The sequence below is a fragment of the Nyctereutes procyonoides genome, unplaced genomic scaffold (assembly GCF_905146905.1).
Source record: "Nyctereutes procyonoides isolate TBG_1078 unplaced genomic scaffold, NYPRO_anot_genome, whole genome shotgun sequence".
Classification (NCBI taxonomy): Eukaryota; Metazoa; Chordata; class Mammalia; order Carnivora; family Canidae; genus Nyctereutes; species Nyctereutes procyonoides.
In genome coordinates, this window is record NW_026575135.1 from 20,570,410 (window position 1) to 20,590,765 (window position 20,356).

The window sequence follows — 20,356 nt, forward strand, 5'->3', positions numbered from 1 at the left end:
ACCCACAGTTAGTTACTGACCAAGCCTGAGGCCTCCTCTTCTAGCCCAGCTGGGCTGTACCCTCCTCTCTATGGACTCCCCAGCCCTTCCAGTCTAAGCATGGCACTTCACATTTCTCTTTATTAACATTTATCCACTATATCTGGCCTAGGGTTCAGCCTGTAAGATCTGCTGACTCTGACTCTTCCCAGGCCCCACCCTCCCACGGGAATCAGCTGCCAGTCATAATCACAGCAACACCAAAGGAGAGAGGTCAAGGCTAACATGGTCATCACTTTATGTTTCCACTGAAGACAAGCACAACTTGAGATGCTGAGATGCTGGCTTCTGGCTTCATACCCACGCCAAAGCGAGGCTTCTTTTTCCTTCTTATTATAAAAATAAAAATGGAAAAGAAAAGAAGTGGCTGTGGGTGACCAAAATGCTCTTATCTGGGAAGCACACCTCTAGGTGATTTTCCTCCGCTTTGACTGGTGTTTCGAGGTCTGGGCTGGAGGCAGCGGGATGGACAGGGTGCCCAGTTTGTGATCCTCTTCCCTGCCAGCTGCCAGAGACACCTTTCTTTTAGAGATCTTCAGCCTCATGGCTTTCGCTATCTCAATCATCCTAAGGAACAAAAACATAGAAGAAATGGGGGAGAATGACCTCAGTCATTCAGGAAGGCTAGCCAGGTGGGAGCAGCACATTCACGTTCTTGGCCACGAAGACAGAATCCTCAACGTGGCCGCCAGGAGCAAAGCTGAGAAGCAGACAGGATCCAGAGCCATTTCAGTTTAATGTGTGGCCATTACAAAATATCCACAGAAGTGATGGAAAACCAGGTTATCCAGACACTACTAATAACTTTACTTCTGATAACCAGGACTGAGCACTTGGCTAGAATTTTGGCAGAACTTTTACAGGCTCCAAATATCTTCTTTCTTTTTTTTTCTTTTTTTTTTTACTATTTTATTTATTTATTCATGAGAGACAGAGAGAGAGAGGCAGAGACACAGGCAGAGGGAGAAGCAGGCTCCATGCAGGGAGCCCACCTGGGACTCAATCCCGGGACTCCAGGATCACTCCCTGGGCGAAGGCAGGTGCTAAACGGCTGAGCTACTGGGGGCTGCCCTCTCTTTTATTTTCAACCTCATTGCCAGTGAGAATGCCTTTTGTGGACAGCCTTCAGGATAATCCCTCCAGGGACTGCTGGAGCAGTCCAGACAAAGGTATTCTCACAGGCTCTCTTGGCACACCAGCAGCAGCCCCTAAGTCAGTGACATATCCCACAGTTCACGATCCTGGAAGTTCTGCCCCCTACTTATCTGAATCCCTGCTAGCAAGGCCGGAAAGAGCCTAAGACCACAACTCTGCCAAACTCTCCCAGGAACCTCCAAGTCTGTCCCTGCTACTCAGCAGGGCTCCTGGGTCACAGAAGCCCACATGTGACATCCCTGACAAACAGCAGCCCCACCCTGCTTCGAACACCTGACCTGCCAGCCCCTTGTATCAGACTCAGAGAAAGTTCTTTCTGCTAAGCTGAAATTGGGTTCTCTTACAACTTCCACCCCTCAGGACGATACAGACCCTCTCGCCCCAGTGATTCAGAGACTGCTTGGTTATCCAGAGACAGAATGCCATGTATGAGAAGGCTCAGGCCTGAAGCCCAACTATTCCCCTTCTTGGCTGTGTGACCCTGGAAAAGTCACAGATTTCTTTGAACTGAAGGTTCTCCCATTGTTTTTTAGGGAAATAACCGAGATCATCACAGACTAATTACTGTGCCTAGCACAGACAAGGCATTCCATAATGTCTGGTTGCTCATCCATGTAGTCACTCACACACTGACAACTGTCCCCTGGTCCCAAGTCCTGCCCATTCTAAACATCCCCAATTCCCTCGATGGTATGTCCTGCTTTCCAAGAGTACTAGAAAGACATCAAGCACCCTGCAGGGAGCTTGCTATTCTGTTGTGCTCACCTTCTCTCACTGAGCTTCAAGTCCCTCTGTAACATTGTCAGGTCAATCTGGAAGTCGCTTATGTGCAAGGCAAGTATGATTACATATGCAGTGATCTTCGCCTTCATAGAATCCGAAATTAAGTTCCGTAGGCTACAAAAGCAGTGGCAGTGAAGGAAAGACAGCATTAAATTCTAAAATGATTATTCCAAAAGTAAAATAAAAACATAAAAACCTGTTTTCACGCACACTCAATGTCTTCCCATCTTGGGGGGGGGGGGGAGAAGAGAAAGTTGAGCAACATTCCTGGTCCTGTCGAGGTGCCCACAACTTGGCACACTGTGGAGCAGTGAGCCAACCCCAGTGTTCTATTAGAGTGGGACAGAGAAAGCCACACCTATACTTTCCAGGCACAGAGCCTTGCAGTGACGAGGACCCTCTGAGCTTGACCCTGCTGCTCAGCAGGGGTGCCAGGAAAAGTTATCCCAAACACAGGTGCTGCTGATTTCTCCAAGTATGCTCAGATTTTTCCAAGCACATTCCAAGTGAATGGCAGGAAAGAAAGCCAGGTGTACTGCTTAGGGTTCCTTTTCCAAATTCATCACACTGGGCTGCCTTGTTTTGTGACACTGCCTTCCCATAGAACACTGGTTCTATGGAATATTAGGAAGGTTCCTTGAAAGAAGTCTCCGTTGCAGGAACTCCCTAAAACCTCTATAGTGAACCTCTCCAGGGGGGACAGAGCAGGTAATATATAGGGCTTCCTCAGTTGACTTGACCCCAGGACCCTGCAGGCGGCAGTGAGTGCCCCCCTCAGCAGTGCCTGCGGACATGGAAGCCAGTTCATGCTCTCGTCCCACCCTCGCCACCTGCCCCCGCCTGCTTTCTCCTTTATAGGCTGACACCCCGAAGTCGATCCCCGACCTGCCGTTGTTGTAGGTCAAGCAGGTGAAGTGCTTCAGCAATTTGGTGTTGATGACATGGGGGATTCCGGGTCCCAGGGCACCTGCGACACAAAGGTGAGATGGATCGTTTTGTTTCCAAACCCTGGGAACACACCTCCCCCCTGAGCTGGGAAAAGAGGCCAACAGCTGAGTCACTGCGATGAAGAGAACCATGTGGTAAGAGGAGCAGGGGCCCATGACACAGAACAGCCACTTCCCAGTGAAAACGAGCTCAGCTGTGCTCTGGCTTGCAGACCCCATGCACCCGAGAGATGTTTGTGATGGGGTGGTAACCAGGAGGAAAAAACAGACTCCGCTAAAGCCTAAAGACACAGGATTCATAAGATACAATACAGCTTGTGGTGAAAGCCCAGGGAGAGGGAAAGGAAAGGAGACTGAAATGCGAAAATAAACCAAGTAAATACTGAAAACATACAGACTCTTGGGAGCTCAAGCAACAAGATGGCACCAGCTTGTGCCTAAAACCACAGACGGGTTTCTAGCTCCAGGTAGACAGGAGTGGGGGGCTGTGGCCCTCACTATAGAGGACACAGGTTACCAGGGGGAATGGACTCTCTTCTTTCACAGAAAGAATAACCTGACACAACAAAAACCTGCCACAAGCCTTCATGTGAGCCAAGCCGATTTTTCTCCCCACGGGACTGATGTTTGTCCAACCATCCCTTAAAATTTTCATTCGATTTGACTGAAGTCTATACTTCGCCCAATGCAGAAGAGAAGTAGTGAACATTAGCGCTGAACAATTGGACCACCAAGCCCGTCCCCATTTTCAGAGGAGTAAAGAGCTGGGCCAATCCTCCAACCCGTGTTGGCAGCTACAGGAACCTCACTGTTACACAGAAATAAAGATCTGGACAAGCACACGCATTTTCTTCTCTCACGAGAGCTGGTTGAACAAATAACAGGCTGGAAAGGACTAGAATAAAATGTCTATCATGGACTTACTTTTCCGCTTTATCACTTTCTGTGCTCGAAATTTGATGAGCGTGTCCAGAAACCATATGCATCGGGCCTGGCGGTCTCGGCTCTTCTCATCTGATGGCAAAGACTTCAATGCTTCTATGACAAAGGAGCAGTGGCTAAAACAAGGGGGACAAGGGAGGAATGTGTAAGACCAACCCTGTCAGGAACCATTGACACTCATGATGAAAACAGCGGGCATCTTCCACAGCTGATCCACATTCAACTGTCGAAGGGCCATCCTAATATCCTCCTTATTACACAGTGAGCATGGTTTAGTGCTAAGGCAGGAAAGGGCTAAATATTTTAGGCTCTGTGAGCCATTGGATCTCTGTTAAATCTACTCAAAGCTGCCAGTGTAGTGCAAAAACAGCCATTAATAACAAATGAACCGCCATAGCTGTGTTCCAATAAAACTTTACTCATAGACAGCAGCCTGACCTTGGCACACAGGCCATCGTCTGCCCCGTCCTGATGTGTGGTCTGGAGCACAGGCCCTTCAGTTAGATTGCCTGGGTTTGAACCCCCTCTCTACCAATTAGTAGCCTGGGCAAGTTTGAGTGTGTCTGTACATCTCCGTACAACATCTTCACCTAAAAATTAAGGACAAAGATAGTGGCCTCCCTCTAGAGGTTTTTTGTGCATTAAATGAGGTAACGCAAGTCTCATTTAAAGCATTTAAAACAGTACTTGGCAGATATAAAAGCTCCATCAATGTCAGTTATTCTTTTATGAACTGTTCTACTACCATGAGGCCCAGACTCACAGAAATAAAAAGGCTCTTCAAGATCATCTTGCAGCAGGCTCATTTTACAGATAGGAAAACTGAGGCTCAATGAAGGGAAGATCACACAGTACCTCAGGCAGAGCTCAGGGACTCAGTTCTCCAGACTCTCGGCCCAGAGCTCATTCCTCACCTGCTGCTGAGCCATGATTACATTACGACAACCAAGAACCAGTAATAAGTTTTTCTGGAAATGTATCTTTGGAACAACAAAAGCACCTTCAAAAATCAGGGAACCAACCTAGGGTTGTCAATTTTTTATTTTCTCAAGATGAAATTATTAAGAGAAAAAACTCAAAAGCAAGAAAATTCCACTGTCATCATCAAAGAGAAGCTGTTTAAAACAAACAAAAAAACAAAGAGAAGCTGTTTAAAGGTCAAAAGGTACAGGGGAGATCTGAGTTATTTAAAATATATAGTATTTAAATATATAAACTTAACTTTTTAATTTTTTTTTAAAGATTTTATTTATTCATTAGAGACACAGAGAGACAGAGAGAGGCAGAGACACAGGCAGAACGAGAAGCAGGCTCCATGCAGGAAGCCCGATGTGGGACTTGATCCCAGGACTCCAGGATCATGCCCTGGGCCGAAGGCAGGTGCTAAACAACTGAGCCACCCAGGGATCCCCTAAACTTAACTTTTTTAAAAAAAGATTTAAAGAGCACACGTGAATGGAAGAGCAGAGAGAGAGAGAGACAGATACAGATAAGACAAGAGAAGAACCCTTGCTGAGTGTGGAGTCCAACTTGGGGCTTGATCTCACTACTCTGAGATCATGACCTGAGCTGAAATCAAGAGTCGGATGCTTTATCGACTAAGCCACTCATAAATTTAACTTCACGTATAAAAGCTCACTCAGCATCAACCATCACTTGCACTGGCACCAACTCGCGGGCTAGCGCCTGGGCCCCACTGGTGATGATCATGATCAGCATAGCCCTGGGGACACAGGCCTGCTCCGGTTCAAAGCCCAACCTTAAGGCCTCACCACCCTCTGCTCAGCCACGGGCTCCAAGCACTCAGAGGCCACCTCGCTCTCCCTTGAATGTCACTCACAGCCTTGGGACAAGAGGCTGGAAAGCCCAAATATTTTCAAGAGAACACTGGCTCGTTCATGTTCAGATCCTGAAAAGACATATGCTCTCACCGACTGACACCCCTAAAGGTCTGCTTCATGTCTGACTACTGTTGAGCTCTGCCATCACAGCCCCAGATGCTCCATCCACCCAAGAGGGGAGGATACCTGTTCTCTTCAATCATCTTCAGTATTTCCTCTGATGAGACATTCCTAAAAGCTTCGGATGGGCTCTGAAGAGCTTCATACTCCGCAGTGGAGAGAACTAGTTAAACAGGTCAAGAATATATTCTGATCAAAAGAAAAACATCTAACCAGCTAGCTCATCTCAGAGCGACCCCATATTCGAGATGGGAAAGTTGAAGCCCATAGTACACTGGGGCTGAGCGCAGGGACACGGTACTCCAGACTCCCAGCCCAGAGCCCATTCCCTGCCAGGCCTTTTCTGCTTCCTTGGCTCATCACAAAGCCACTGCAGGCATTCTCTCTCTGACCAGACCCACGAGTAGGGAAATTCTATGCTCCACCTTTTACAGATCAGTCTGCTCCAGACTTAGGGCTGACTTAAAAATCTTATTTTGACTACTTATAGCAAGTGACCTCCACAGGGCTGAACTTGAGGGTATTTGGCACTTTGCTGAGGAATGGGCTTGACCCTCAGCCAGTAAGGAAGCCCAGGTAACTTCCCAGCAAAAGGGCAAGGGCAAAGATCTGGATGTAGCTTCTGTGAGCATCATGGGACCACCAACAGCCTCAAAAAGCCTGTCTGTCCACTCATATATGCACATCCCAACTTGGGAAGTATGGCAGTGTTTCTACTGCAACAAGGATACGGTCTTCAAATTTATATACGTCTTCAGGCTTGGCAGCATCAGCGTGGCAGGGAGGAAGGTAGAGGGAGTCATCCTGCAGATCATCATGGATGGCATCGTTGACCAGAGCTTTTTGATAAAGGAAGAGACAGTGTTAGTATCATCCTGTGTGGCTCCCCAATACTCTGAAACTTGTGCGCTCAAGGTTGTAATTGGTCCAAAAAATCCTAATCTGAATGCTTCTGCCAATGTGGCCTGAACTCTCCATCAGGCTGGCTACTGGCTGGGTCTGGGGTGATGTCCACTCATAACACAAACCTAACCAGGCACTGGAGAAGGCTCACACAGTGAGGGCCCTCTCAAGTAACTCGCACAACAGTTCAGAGGACAGGTGTGCTAATAAATATTTACAGTGCAAGAGAAGCCAAAAGTCAGGAAGAGAGCCTTTAATGGCTTCACTTCTGGAAAACTTCTCCATATATTACGAGTAAAAATCAGAATATAGGGACGCCCGGGTGGCTCAGCGGTTGAGCGTCTGCCTTTGGCTCAGGGCATGATCCCGGGATCCGGGATCAAGTCCCACATCAGGCTCCCTGCGTGAAGCCTGCTTTTCCCTCTGCCTGTGTCTCTGCCTCTCTCTCTGTGTCTCTCATGAATAAATAAATAAAATCTTTAAAAAGTAAATAGTTTAAAAAAAAAATCAGAATATAAAACTGTGAACTACACTACAAGAATAACCATGTAAGATTAAGAACTTATATAGACAAGGACAAAGAGGAATACAGGAACATTCTAATAGTTGGTCTGGTAAAATGATAGGAAATGAATGAATGATTTATCTTTTTTTAAATTAGGATTTTAAAAACCAATTTATTTTATTTATTTGAGAGAGAGCCTGAGTGCCAGTGGGGAGAGGAGCAGAGGGAGAGAACCCCAAGCTGACTTCCCACTGAGTGTGGAGCCCCTCTCAGGGCTTAAACTCATGACCTCCTAAGATCATGCATGACCTGAGCCAAAATGAGTTGGGTGCTTAACCAACTGAGCCACCCAGGCACTCCTTTTTCTTTTCCTTTTGAATGTCCTTTGACAGCTGAGAATTAAACTAAACAAAAATATTCAAAAAATTTACTTACGCTTTCAAATAAATAGAGAAACATATTTCTATATTCCAGGATAAAAAAACATAATATTGTAAAAATGTTGATTCTCTCCATCTCAATTGAGGGAATTTGATGAAATAATTCTTAAGATCACCTGGCGGAAAAGGCATGCTATTCTAACCAATGTTTGTGAAAAATAAGGAGGGAAGGAGAAGAGGAGGAATTTGCCGCATCAGAAATAGAAGCGGGGGGATCCCTGGGTGGCGCAGCGGTTTGGCGCCTGCCTTTGGCCCAGGGCGCGATCCTGGAGACCCAGGATCGAGTCCCACATCGGGCTCCCGGTGCATGGAGCCTGCTTCTCCCTCTGCCTATGTCTCTGTGCCTCTCTCTCTCTCTCTCTCTCTCTCTCTCTCTGTGACTATCATAAATAAATAAAAATTAAAAAAAAAAAAAGAAAGAAATAGAAGCGGGAAGATGAGGGTACTGCAATCAAAAGAGCCTGGTGCTCCCGGAGGAACAGAATGGACAGTTGGACAGAACACAGAATGTGCTAAAGTGAGAAGGATAGCTTTTTAAATCATCTTCTACAAAGAAAAGGATGGAGTTGGGGCTGCTGGCTAATCCTTTGGAAAATATAAGGTCTTTACCATATGCCAAAAAAGTATCTTCATTAAAATTTATATGTAAAAAGTAAAATTGTAAAAATACTGAGAGAAAACATAAGAAAATATTTATATAATCATAGGGTTTGGAAAGATTTTTCTAAAAATTACTAAAATCCCATCTTATTTATTTTTTCTTAGGTAGGCTCCATGCCCAGCATGGAGCCCAATGTGGGGCCTGAACTCATGACCCTGAGACCAAGACCTGAGATAGACGCTTAACCAACAAGCCACTCAAACACCCCTAAAATCCCCCCTTTTTTTAAAGATCTTATTTATTCATGAGAGACACAGAGAGAAAGAGAGGCAGAGACACAGGTAGAGGGAGAAGCAGGCTCCACGCAAGGAGCCCGATGTGGGACTCGATCCTGGGACCCCAGGATCACGCCCTGAGCCAAAAGCAGGTGCTCAACCACTGAGCCACTCAGGCATCCCCTAAAACCCCAATTTAATAGAAAAGCTGCTCTTATGTAAACTTTCTCTTATGTTCTCATAATGCTTTTGAACAAATACACTTTTAAACAATACAATTAAACACTCAAGCTACTGATGAATTTAGGAACAGAAAAAGGTCCACTGATCCCAGAGTGAAGCACTATCTGTAAAGGCTCACTTCATTGTATCAGTATTTTTGTCCAAAACCTCCCTGTGATTCCCAGACACTGAGGCTTTCTCCCTCCGCACCCTGGCACTCAGGACACAGTGTAAACATACCCGTTCCCATGCCCGTCTCCTCCGCTTGACTGTGAGCTCCCTGAGGGCAGATGTTTCTTACTATTTCCAAAGTCTGTTCCCAAGAAGGTGCTCAGTGAGAATGAGGAAGGAACCCAGCCTTAACACACCCTTATTTCTATTTCCATCTGTGGAGCAGGTAAGTGATCTCAAAAGACAAGGAAGCTGTCTCAATGAGCAGACTCTTACTCCAAGTCCCAGCTGCTTACCAGTTACACCCTTCGCATCAATAATATTCTCTGCAGCTTTAGCTACTGCACAGTTCAGAGATTCACTGCCAACTGTGTTCATTCTTCTGGAGTTCAAAGCCCGCTTCTGTTTGGTGGTTCCAAAGGCTTCAATGCAAGAATCCATCTGTGCATAGACAAATTTGGTTTGTGTAGGGACAGTCTGGGCACTACTACTCCTAGCTGTGTGACCATGCGGAAACTCAGCCTTTCTAGGCCAGGATTACCTCACCTATAAATCAGGCTAAATCATACCTCTCTATCTCACAGGCTGGTGTATTAGCAGATCTGAAGTACTTGCTTTGGAAACTGTCATGGGCTCTTTACAAATCAACAGTGTCTCCATTTGTACAGTGAAAAGCCTGGATCAGAATGAGGATTGGTAAATCTGGCACATAACTTACCATTTTCCAGCCTTACACCCATAGCAGATGTTGCTAATCACTCACTCTTTCCCACTGAGCCTGAAGACAGCCTCACACCTTCTCAATACAGTGCTCCAGGCAGCACTGAAGACTCAATCAATTTGCAATCCTGGAGTGAGATTAGCTTTGTAGGAACCACCTACACTGAAAATCCTGAAGTTTACTCTGTTTTAATGTGAAAGCTTCCAGCCTACAGCCAGAATTTTCTGAAACTTGCATTCAATCCAAAAACAAGTGTTACACTACACCTATGTCAGCCCAGAGAATCAGTTCCAAACACTGGGACGGAGCTGAGTATAGCTGCCCCAGGCGGGAGGATGGCGCTCTGTGAAGCTGAGAAGACTCCACAGGCAGGCTGACTGGAGAGCCACAGACAGAATGAGCTTGGAGCAGCCCTGTGCTCAGTCAGCTCATTTTCCTGATGGAGAAGCACAAGGCACAGAAGGAACGTGAGGCAGGTCCCATGTCTCACTTCTGTCATTCTTACCTTTTCTCTAAAAGTTTTGGCCTGACTCTCTTGTGTCAAGTCGCTCTCAAGTGATTCATCTATCAAGACACAAAACAAACAAAAATAGGAAAAAAGGAAGCTGTAAGGCCCAGATTATAATAGCATTTAATATTTATTCACTGTTAATCTAAGAAAGACAGATTTCTTTACTGTAGGACTTCCCAGAGTTTAACATGATGGATCCTATGAATATTTAGTCTGTCACTTTAGTATACAGTTGGAGGATATGGAGAAGAAATTAAGGAGTCAAATGAAAGGGTCATCTGGTCCAACATCTTCATTTTACAAATAAGGAAAAAGCCTCCCAACGAAATGATTTGTCCTAAGTCAGTTCACCAGGCAGTGGCCGAGATGGGATTAGAAACCAAGTCCTCGGCTCTTTGCAGTAAATAGTTTTGCCCACCTTATAAAAGACAAGCAAGCATAAATGTAAGGTATATGTTACTTACATAAAGCTCTCTTATCTCCCATAAAGTATTCATATAAGGGCAGTATAATCTAGAGGGTAGGAGTATAAGCTCTACAGTGGCCTTGTCTGAGTTTCAATCCCAGGTCATATAGATAGATAGATAGATAGATAGATAGATAGATAGATAGATAGATAAAGACAGATAAAGGAAATTTATATTTTTACATATATACATTATAATTATATATAAAGGTATATATATATATACACACACACACACACAAACAGTATGTCCCTGTCCAAGTCTGTACCACTTTCGTCATCGATAGAACCACCAGAGGGTTGTCACATGAATTATGACAATCCTCGTGCATTAAAAGTACTTAGAACAGTGCTTGACAAATAGTTAAGGACTCAATAAATGCTGCATGTGTGTGTACGTGTATATATATGTTGGCTAGAATAAACTAGTATTTACACATTTTTTACCTGTAAAAACAAAAATTTGAGAACAATTTCCTTTGCCTCCTTGGAAGTCAGAAGAGCACTTGGAGGATTATTTATTTATTTTAAAGATTTTATTTATTTATTCATGAGAAACGGAGAGAGAGGGAGAGGGGAGGGGGAGGCAGAGACAGAGGCAAAGGGAGAAGCAGGCTCCCTGCAGGAAGTCCATGGGACTCGATCTGGGTCCAGGATCACACCCTGGGCTGAAGGCAGCATGCTAAACTCGCTGAGCCACCCCGGCTGCCCTGGAGGATAATTTAAATGTAGATGTATTTGTTCGCAAAGCAAGGAGTTCTTACCCTATAGACTCTGGACCCCTAGGAGAGTCGCAGATGGGACTCAGAGCCCTTTACAATTATATGCAAAATTTCATATATATTCTTAGGTATTACGTATGTTTCTGGAAAGTAGGTCCAGTCCTTCAGATTCTTTTTTTTTTAAAGATGTATTTATTTATTTATGATAGACATAGAGAGAGAGAGAGAGAGAGAGAGAGAGAGAGAGAGAAAGAGAGAGAGAGGGGCAGAGACACAGGCAGAGGGAGAAGCAGGCTCCACGCTGGGAGCCCGACATGGGACTCGATCCCGGGACTCCAGGATCGCACCCTGGGCCAAAGGCAGGCTCTAAACCACTGAGCCACCCAGGGATCCCCTAGTCCTTCAGATTCTTGAAAAGGACTGGCACCACTGCTCTGCAGGAATAAAGCCAGAACTACTGCCTTGGAAGGCATCAGGCAGATCTACCGTGACCCTAACAATCCTTCCTCAACTATACCCTCCCTCACTGGGGTTCTCCGTATTTAAGATTTAGAGAACAGGAGCCCCTTGAGTCTGACCCTCTGACCTATCATTCTGGAAGATCCCACACTCTGGCCCTGAGCATCATAAAATGCCAAAGAAGAGAAGCAGTACAAGCACTCTCACTAAATTAGGGGGAAAAAATGTATCTCCTCCTAATTAGAAAGTATAGAGAGACTTCTCATCAACATGAAAAGGGCTGTGTAACCTCTAAGTAACTCCCATCTCCTCTAAAGCCTCTACTCCAGGGCAGTCCCTGAGCCACCCAGAAGGCAGACGCTGAGCCACTCAGGCGTCCCCCTCACCACCTTTTAGTCTCCCTCCCCACCTTTTAAAGATTTTATTCACTGATTTGAGAGTGAGAGACCACAAGCACAGAGAAAGAGGAAGAAGCAGACTCCCTGCTGAGCAGGACCCTGAGATCATGACCTGAGCCAAAGGCAGACGCTTAACTGAGTGATCCACCCAGGCAACCCTGCTCAAATGGCTTTAACTGATTATTTTCTGATCTCAAATCTGTAAACATAGCAGCGACAGGACCTGTATCTTCTGCTACATCCCTAGCCACTAACTTGTGCCTGGAGCAAAGTAAGTTATCAATAAATATTTGCAGGAAGGCACCCTTTCAAAAATAACAAATGTGTTTTACAAATCAAAACCAAACTCATCCAGCAAACCTAAAACATGCAGTGTTCTTGGAAGCCTTCGTGACTGGGTCCTACCTGCAAACAGTGGCTGCATGTTGAACAATTCAGCATCATACACTTGCATCTGGCCAGAGGTCTTGTTGAGAATTCCCACAAAGTGCCTGAGCAAAGTTGGAATAATACCAATGACAAAGGATTCCTCAAAAAGTACTGTTTTACAACTTCCTTTTTCCTGCTTAAAAGTTCTTAACAGTCCTTCAGCAGGGAGCCTGCTTCTCCCTCTCCCTCTGTGCTCTTATTTTTTTTTTTAAAGGTTTATTTATTTATTTTTTTAATTTATTTATGATAGTCACAGAGAGAGAGAGAGAGAGAGAGAGAGAGGCAGAGACACAGGCAGAGGGAGAAACAGGCTCCATGCACCGGGAGCCCGACGTGGGATTCGATCCCGGGTCTCCAGGATCGTGCCCTGGGCCAAAGGCAGGCGCCAAACCACTGCGCCACCCAGGGATCCCTCCCTCTGTGCTCTTAAAACAAAAAAGTTGCTGAGAGCAAATCTTAAAAGTTCTAATTACAAGAAAAAAATTGTAATATGTGTGGCAGTGGATGACTTTTTTTTTTTTTTTTTTTAGATTTTATTTGAGATGGAGAGAAAGAGTGAGAGCAGGGGGAGGAAGAAGCAGACTCCTTGCTGAGCAGGGAGCCCAACATGGGGCTTGATCCCAGGAAGCAGGGATCATGACCTGAGCCAAAGGCAGAGGCTTAATCAACTGGGCTACCCAGGCACCCCTGGATGACTGCTTATTGTGGTGACCATTTTGCAACATATACAAATATCTAATCATTATATTATATACCTAAAACTAGTGTAAAGTTATATCGCAGTTAAAAAATTATCATTTAAGACTTTTTAAAGTAATCTTTACTCCCAAAGTGGGGCTCAAACTCACAGCCTCAAGACTAAGAGTCCCAAGCTCCAATGACTGAGCCTGGTGCCAGCCAGGCACCCCTAAAAATTATCTTAAAGAAAATTACAAATGAATGAGATTTTAGGAAATACAACAAATGTTAACTTATTTTTTTCTTTTTAGGCATGTTGGTTGTGAAGGCCCCTGGATCTGGGAACCCAAGGACAAGGTAAACCTCTCCAGATTTGCCCCCCACTCCTAAAATAAAGACCGAAAACAACAGTGCCAGGCTCACCACCACTATCCTCCCCTTGTTGTCCCTTCCCCGACCCCTACCTGCACAAAGTGTTGCATTTGAGGGCTCCAGTCCCGAAATTGTTTCCCACGTAGGAAAGTCTGTCTGTTTCAGCTGCCTAAAATGTAAAGTGAAAAAGCACCACCACAACCAATGTTGAGAGGTATCAAGCATATTGTCTCCCTTTCCCACATTTGCAAAAGCTTTAGAATCCAAACCACAGTGGATCAGAATTAGAGAGTCTCTGGGAGGTGATCCAGCCCCACTATCCAAGTGAATCTGGGTGTCTCTGGGAGAAAGGCAAGAGGACTTTTGAAAGGGAAGCCCCATATAGTGCTGGCTTCTAGCTGGTCTGAAAAGTGCTCAGGGGAGCTATACCACAGGACTTGGGAGAGAGCTCCTGGGCTCCCAGCACTTAGAGGCATGCAACAAAATGGTTCTGCCAGCAACCTCCTGGGCCCAAAGTCCAAGCCTTCCTGAACTTCTTTGTCCATCTCTCCCATGGCTGCTGCTTATATGCTGGCAGAACTAAGGAGACAGCTAATTCACTCCTCAATCACAGCCAAGCTTTCCTGCTTCCCTATGTTTGTCCCTGCTGTCCTTTTCACTTGGAATAGGGAACCTCAGCTGTCAAACCGTCCTCCAGTCTTCAGAGCTTAGCTGCTATGTGTCCTCCCCCAGGAAGGCCTTCTGGCAAGCAGAGACTTCCTGAGCTCAAATGAGCTCGTTCCAGGCTCAGAGCTTGCAGGCTTGTGTGAGTTACTGAACTCAAAACCAGTTTTCACCTTTCTAAAGCAGTTGTTCTCACCCAGCAAATCACCCTTGGTTGAGGGGGGGTGAGGGGGCGTGAGGGACACTTCTGGGAATTCTGGGTGTCACAAAGAGGAGGTGCTACTGGTATCTAGTGGTTAGAGACCAGGGAAGCTGAACATCCCGCAATGCACAGGTCTGGCCCACAACACAGAATTATCTGGGTCAAAATGTCAATAGTGCCAAGGCTGAGCAGCAACCCTGCTCTAGAGTAGGAGCTCCCCCAGGGTGGAGCCAAGTCCCATTTCGCTATTTCCCGTGCAGCTTACAGCACAGCCACGGTGGGTGCTCAATAAACGCTTGCTGAATGAATAAATCAATGAAAGGTCATCACTTCACCAAAAGTACATAACTGAATGAATGGAGCCTGTCCCCACACCCCAACCTGCTGGGACTCACGGTTCTCCCAAGGCTCATTTGCTATCTTTATCTTATCTCCCAAGGCACATTTGCTATCTCTTTTCTCCTCTCCCTCCCTCCCACATCCACCCACACCCAAGCGCCTCCAAGACCTCCAGAAATCTGCAGAGTGGAGGCAGCTGGCCCCCGCAGCACTTACCAGAATCCGCTGACTCCTCTTCCTGGGGTTTGTGGAGTCATTGCTCTTGTACAAAGTAAAACGCACGTTGCCTGGATTCTGCAGCTTCCCGTTGGAGAACTGCACTGTAAGATTGCAGCCCAAAAATGAGATGAGTAGAAGGACCCACAGTGTGTATGGTGGGGAGGAACCGGACTGTTCGTGGGGAGGGAGCGTCTGAAGGAATGGGAGTGGTAAGGAAGCCCAGGTCCTGACCTAAAGGGGGACTGAAGGAGGTCCCTGTCCGGTCGGGAAGAGGAGACGGGGAGGTGAGGGCAGTGCTGGCGAAGGGCCGCGACGGAAGGAGATGACCAGGGTTAAACAGCTGAAGCCTAAGCCCAGACCGTGGAGAAAAGGATACGGGGCAGGTGTGAGTGCGTGAGGGGGTGACTGGTAGAGCCCTGAGGAGGAGGCTGCCTGGGATGTCCCCATCCAGGTGGTGACAGAGAGATGGGGGGTGACCAAGTCCCAAGCAGTGCCGGAGGCTAGAGGGTGTCTTGGCCCAGCCGGGAAAGGGGTCCGGCAGGGGCAGGAGGGCTGCAGAAGCACCCAGACGGGAGCGGAGGGAGCTGTGGGGGACTCGGCTCCGGCTCCGCAGTCTTTACCCAGTACGGCTCTCTGGCTCTCGTCGGGCTGCCCACAGTATAGCCACCTCGCACTCGGCAACACCTCCGCCGCCATCTCCCCGTCCGGCCGCCAAGGCTAAGAACCCGGAGAGACTCGGCCCGGGGCGCTTTAGCCGTCCACACGCGGCGCCAGAACCGCGGGGCGGAAGAGGCGTGGCCTCCTCGGGCCCGCCCCGCGCGTGCGCACACGGCGCGGCCCCGCCCCCGCCGCGCTCCCCCGCCCACTCCTCGCCCCGCCCCGCCGCGTGGAGAGGCGGGGACTCTCTCTGCCAACTCTGGGGGCCCCAGTCCTCTGCCCCGCTGGCCTCCCGGGGCCGCCGCGCTCGCCCACGCGCTGAGGGTTGTGGGGGATCAGGGGACTTAGCAGAGCGGAAGGGCCAAAGCCGGACCTTTTGAGCGTGGATTCAAAGGCAGGTATCTTTGAGGGCAAGAACTCAGGTGGCCTCATCTGTTACCCAGGTCGCCTTCGAGACTCAACAAAGTACGTCACCAATTGTCCCAGTAAAGTGTTTAGAGCAGAAAGAACCTGTCCGAAAACACAGGTTGCATTTACTCAACGGTCTTTAGTTTCCTTCAACCCAGAACAGTTCCTCATTTGCAGTTCCTGCAAATTTTAAAGATTATAGGCCAGTTGTTCTGTAGAATGTCCCTCAATCTGGATTTGTCTAATGTTTCCAAGTGACTAGTTTCAGGTTATGCGTGCGCCTTTGGCAGGGCTATCACGGATACGATGCTCACTGTATCCTATTAGATGGCCCACAATTTCTCTTTGTCCGATTACTGATAATTTTGACCACTTAAACCAGTTAGAGGTTTCCCTGCTGTAAAATTACTCTCTTTGCTTTGTAATTTCCCTTGTACCTGACCCTTATTTTCTGATCTGGTATTGAGAAACTAATTTCCTGTTCATCGCACTACCAATTTATTCATTTATTTATATCAGTCTGGACTTGTAGATTCCTATTTTATTCAATAGATTAGAATCTACTATCACCTTTTTCAAGTTCTAGTTTTATCAGATCGGGCCAGTGGAAACCCCGTTAAGTTGGTTTCCGGGTTCTTTTTACATGTCCACATCATTTTTTTGAACATGTCCTTACTTTCTGGCACAAGATATTTCAACTTGTCATGTAGTTTCCCTGCCCCAGCCCTGGAATCACCCATTTCTCCAAGGAGTTCTGGTTTCTTTTGGTAGGGAACAGTATTTAGAAACCAAGATCTCTGTAGTAGGTATGGACTGCTTTGGGGATGTCACAGCTCCCAGGCCTGAATGAACTGATTTAGGGATTATATGTAAGTAAACACACTTTCACAACTAACAGTAATTGGTTTCTAAAACTTGGAATTTCTAGATCCATATATATTGAAAACCATGAGATCATAGTGACTTCTAATTCCAATTCAGCACCACAGAGTTTATTTTTTTTAATTTTTATTTATTTATGATAGTCACAGAGAGAGAGAGAGAGAGAGAGAGAGAGAGAGAGAGGCAGAGACATAGGCAGAGGGAGAAGCAGGCTCCATGCACTGGGAGCCCAACGTGGGATTCGATCCCGGGTCTCCAGGATCGCGCCCTGGGCCAAAGGCAGGCGCTAAACCGCTGCGCCACCCAGGGATCCCAACACCACAGAGTTTATTCTGATTTTCCTTCCTCCCATATTTGTAACTTCCTTCTCTGACAGTGAGAAACCTGGGTTCCATTAGTTAATATATTACTTATTTGAACAGTCCTCCTGTAACACATCTCCCATCACTATCACCACCACCATCACCTGACATGGGGTGATTATTAGCCCGTTCAGGCTCTAACACATTAAACCAAGTCCTGACCACTACATGGATACTGTATTAGTTCTCCAGAGAAGCAGAACCAGTAGGATATCTCTATCTATCTATCTATCTATCTATCTATCTATCTATCTATCTATCTATATATATATTTAGAGAGAGAGAGGTTTATTATTATGAATAATTGGTTCACACAATTATGAAGGCTGAGAAGCTCCACGGTTTGCCATGTGTACACCAGTAGGAAAGCTGGTGGTGTAAGTCTGAGGGCCTGAGAACTAAGGAACCCTGCCAGTGGTTTAATTTCAAGCACAATGATCAGAGAAGATGAGACAAGATGTTCCAACTCACAAACGAGGCAAGAAAAAAAACGAAAACACTCCTTCTTCCTCCACCTTTTGTTCTATTCAGGACCTCAAGGGATTGGATGATGTCACCCACACTGGTGAGGGCAGTCTACTTTACGGAGTCCACTAATTAAATTAAAATGGTAATATCCAGAAATACCCTCATAAACACACATAGAAATAACGTTTAATCTGGCACCTAGAAGCCAGTCAAGTTGACACAGATGCCCTCCTTATCCTATTTAGACTCTGACAACCCTCACCAGGGTGTCCCCCTGCCCAGATGCCCTTCTCTCCTTGATTGGGATCAGAAAGTCTGTACCAGGCCACAATTTCCACTTGGATAACCTTCTCATCTTGCTTGGCTCCAGTACCCCTGCTCTAGACCACTGCAGGCTCCCCTGTACCTCTGAGGGGAAAGCTACTTTGCTTGACCACTGAATGGCTTTTGGATTGAGTTGTTCAGGAAGAGAAAAGGAAAAAAGCTAAGGGGGAAGGAACTTAATTGCCTAATTATTTACCTGTCTCCCCTATTGGAGACAAACTTACTTGAGGCTAACAATAAACAAGTTGGGGGTTAAGCAATAAACGGATTTATGGATTTTTTTACAGCAAAGAAACAATCCAATCATGAAATGGGCAAAAGACATGAAGAGAAATCTCACAGAGGAAGACATAGACATGGCCAACAAGCACATGAGAAAATGCTCTGCGTCACTTGCCATCAGGGAAATACAAATCAAAACCACAATGAGATACCACCTCACACCAGTGAGAATGGGGAAGATTAACAAGGCAGGAAACCACAAATGTTGGAGAGGATGTGAAGAAAGGGGAACCCTCCTGCACTCTTGGTGGGAATGTGAACTGGTGCAGCCACTCTGGAAAACTGTGTGGAGGTTCCTCAAAGAATTAAAAATAGACCTGCCCTACGACCCAGCAATTGCACTGTTGGGGATTTACCCCAAAGATTCAGATGCAATGAAACGCCGGGACACCTGCACCCCGATGTTTCTAGCAGCCATGTCCACAATAGCCAAACTGTGGAAGGAGCCTTGGTGTCCATCGAAAGATGAATGGATAAAGAAGATGTGGTTTATGTATACAATGGAATATTACTCAGCCATTAGAAACGACAAATACCCACCATTTGCTTCAACGTGGATGGAACTGGAGGGTATTATGCGGAGTGAAGTAAGTCAATCGGAGAAGGACAAACAGTGTATGTTCTCATTCATTTGGGGAATATGAATAATAGTGAAAGGGAATAAAGGGGAAAGGAGAAAAAATGAATGGAAAATATCAGAAAGAGAGACAGAACATGAGAGACTCCTAACTCTAGGAAACAAATTAGGGGTGGTGGAAGGGGCGGTGGAAGGGGGTGGGGGTGACTGGGTGACGGGCACTGAGGGGGACACTTGACGGGATGAGCACTGGGTGTTATTCTGTATGTTGGTAAATCGAACACCAATAAAAATTAATTTATTAAAAAATTTATATTTATTTATTTATTTATTTATTTATTTATTTATTTATAAGAGAAACAGAGATAGCACATAAGCAGGAAGGGCTGGGAGAGGGAGAGAGAACCTCAAGTGGACTCAGAGCTGAGTACAGAGCTGGGCACGGGGCTCAATCCAACAACCCTGAGATCATAACCTAAGCCGAAACCAAGAATCAGATGCCCAACCAACTGTGCCACCCAAGCATCCCAATTTATACATTGTTTTGTGCATCTCTAGCTCCTGGAACAGTACCTGCCACATAAGTAGATCCTCAATAAATATCAAATAAATGAATGACACGGCAAGGAATGAATTTGAATCATCACTAAATCCTAGGAATCCCGGGACTGGAGCTCAAAGATGCTTACTAACCGTGCTTCAAATTGACGGGCATTGGGGTTCACACAGAGTAGATTCTCTGTAAATGTTGGTTGGTTGAATGAACACATGAACAGTTAAGTCAAAGTTAAGGGGTGACAAAGAAGACAGCATGACTACAAGGAGTCCATTGTAGCTGAGAGGTGTCCTGACCCTCTTGATATAAGGACATTTAGCCTTGCTGCTCAAAGTGTGGTTCTTGGGCTAGCAGCACTAATATTATCTGGGAACTCATCAGCAGTGCAGAATCTGCAACCCTATCAAATCTCCTGAATCAGAATCTGCACTTAACAAGATCCCTGGGTGATTCGTGTGTGCTTCAAGGTTGGGAAGCGCTGTTGTAAAAGATTGTTTCCCTTTTAGGCACATGTTTACCAGTCTGACGAGTCTGTGAAAGTCCTTAAAATTGGATGCTTTATGGCTATATGGAAGAATGAAGAAAGCAGACATGGATTGACAGTAAAGACTCCCAGAATAACCACAGTTAAGAATTCAAAGTGACAGCGCTTCTACTTGGGGAAGCAAAGTGTTAATGGCAGGGTGACTAGGAAGGGGACTGTAACATACCCCTATG

At 46.1% G+C, this 20,356-nt stretch overlaps 1 protein-coding gene across 1 annotated transcript; it reads right to left on the reverse strand.

Moving 5' to 3' along the window:
• Window positions 1-253: 253 nt before the first annotated feature.
• On the reverse strand, window positions 254-15,904 carry POLR1E (RNA polymerase I subunit E). The gene is made up of 12 exons (XM_055302349.1): window positions 15,744-15,904; window positions 15,121-15,224; window positions 13,793-13,869; window positions 12,627-12,712; window positions 10,171-10,229; window positions 9,241-9,385; window positions 6,559-6,666; window positions 5,894-5,990; window positions 3,849-3,982; window positions 2,863-2,944; window positions 1,960-2,091; window positions 254-606 (listed from the first exon to the last, which is right to left on the reverse strand). Exons 1-12 carry the CDS (start codon window positions 15,817-15,819, stop codon window positions 447-449), a joined length of 1,260 nt encoding a protein of 419 aa, XP_055158324.1. The 5' UTR covers window positions 15,820-15,904; the 3' UTR covers window positions 254-446.
• Window positions 15,905-20,356: the final 4,452 nt, after the last annotated feature.

Coding starts and splice junctions, on each gene's coding strand:
- POLR1E (XM_055302349.1), bottom strand. CDS start 15,819: ATGGCGGCGGAGGTGTTGCCGAGTGCGAGGTGGCTATACTGTGGGCAG. Junction 2,945..3,848: donor GAAAGTGATAAAGCGGAAAA/GTAAGTCCATGA, acceptor TTTGTGTCGCAG/GTGCCCTGGGACCCGGAATC. Junction 607..1,959: donor TTGAAGCTCAGTGAGAGAAG/GTGAGCACAACA, acceptor TTTGTTCCTTAG/GATGATTGAGATAGCGAAAG.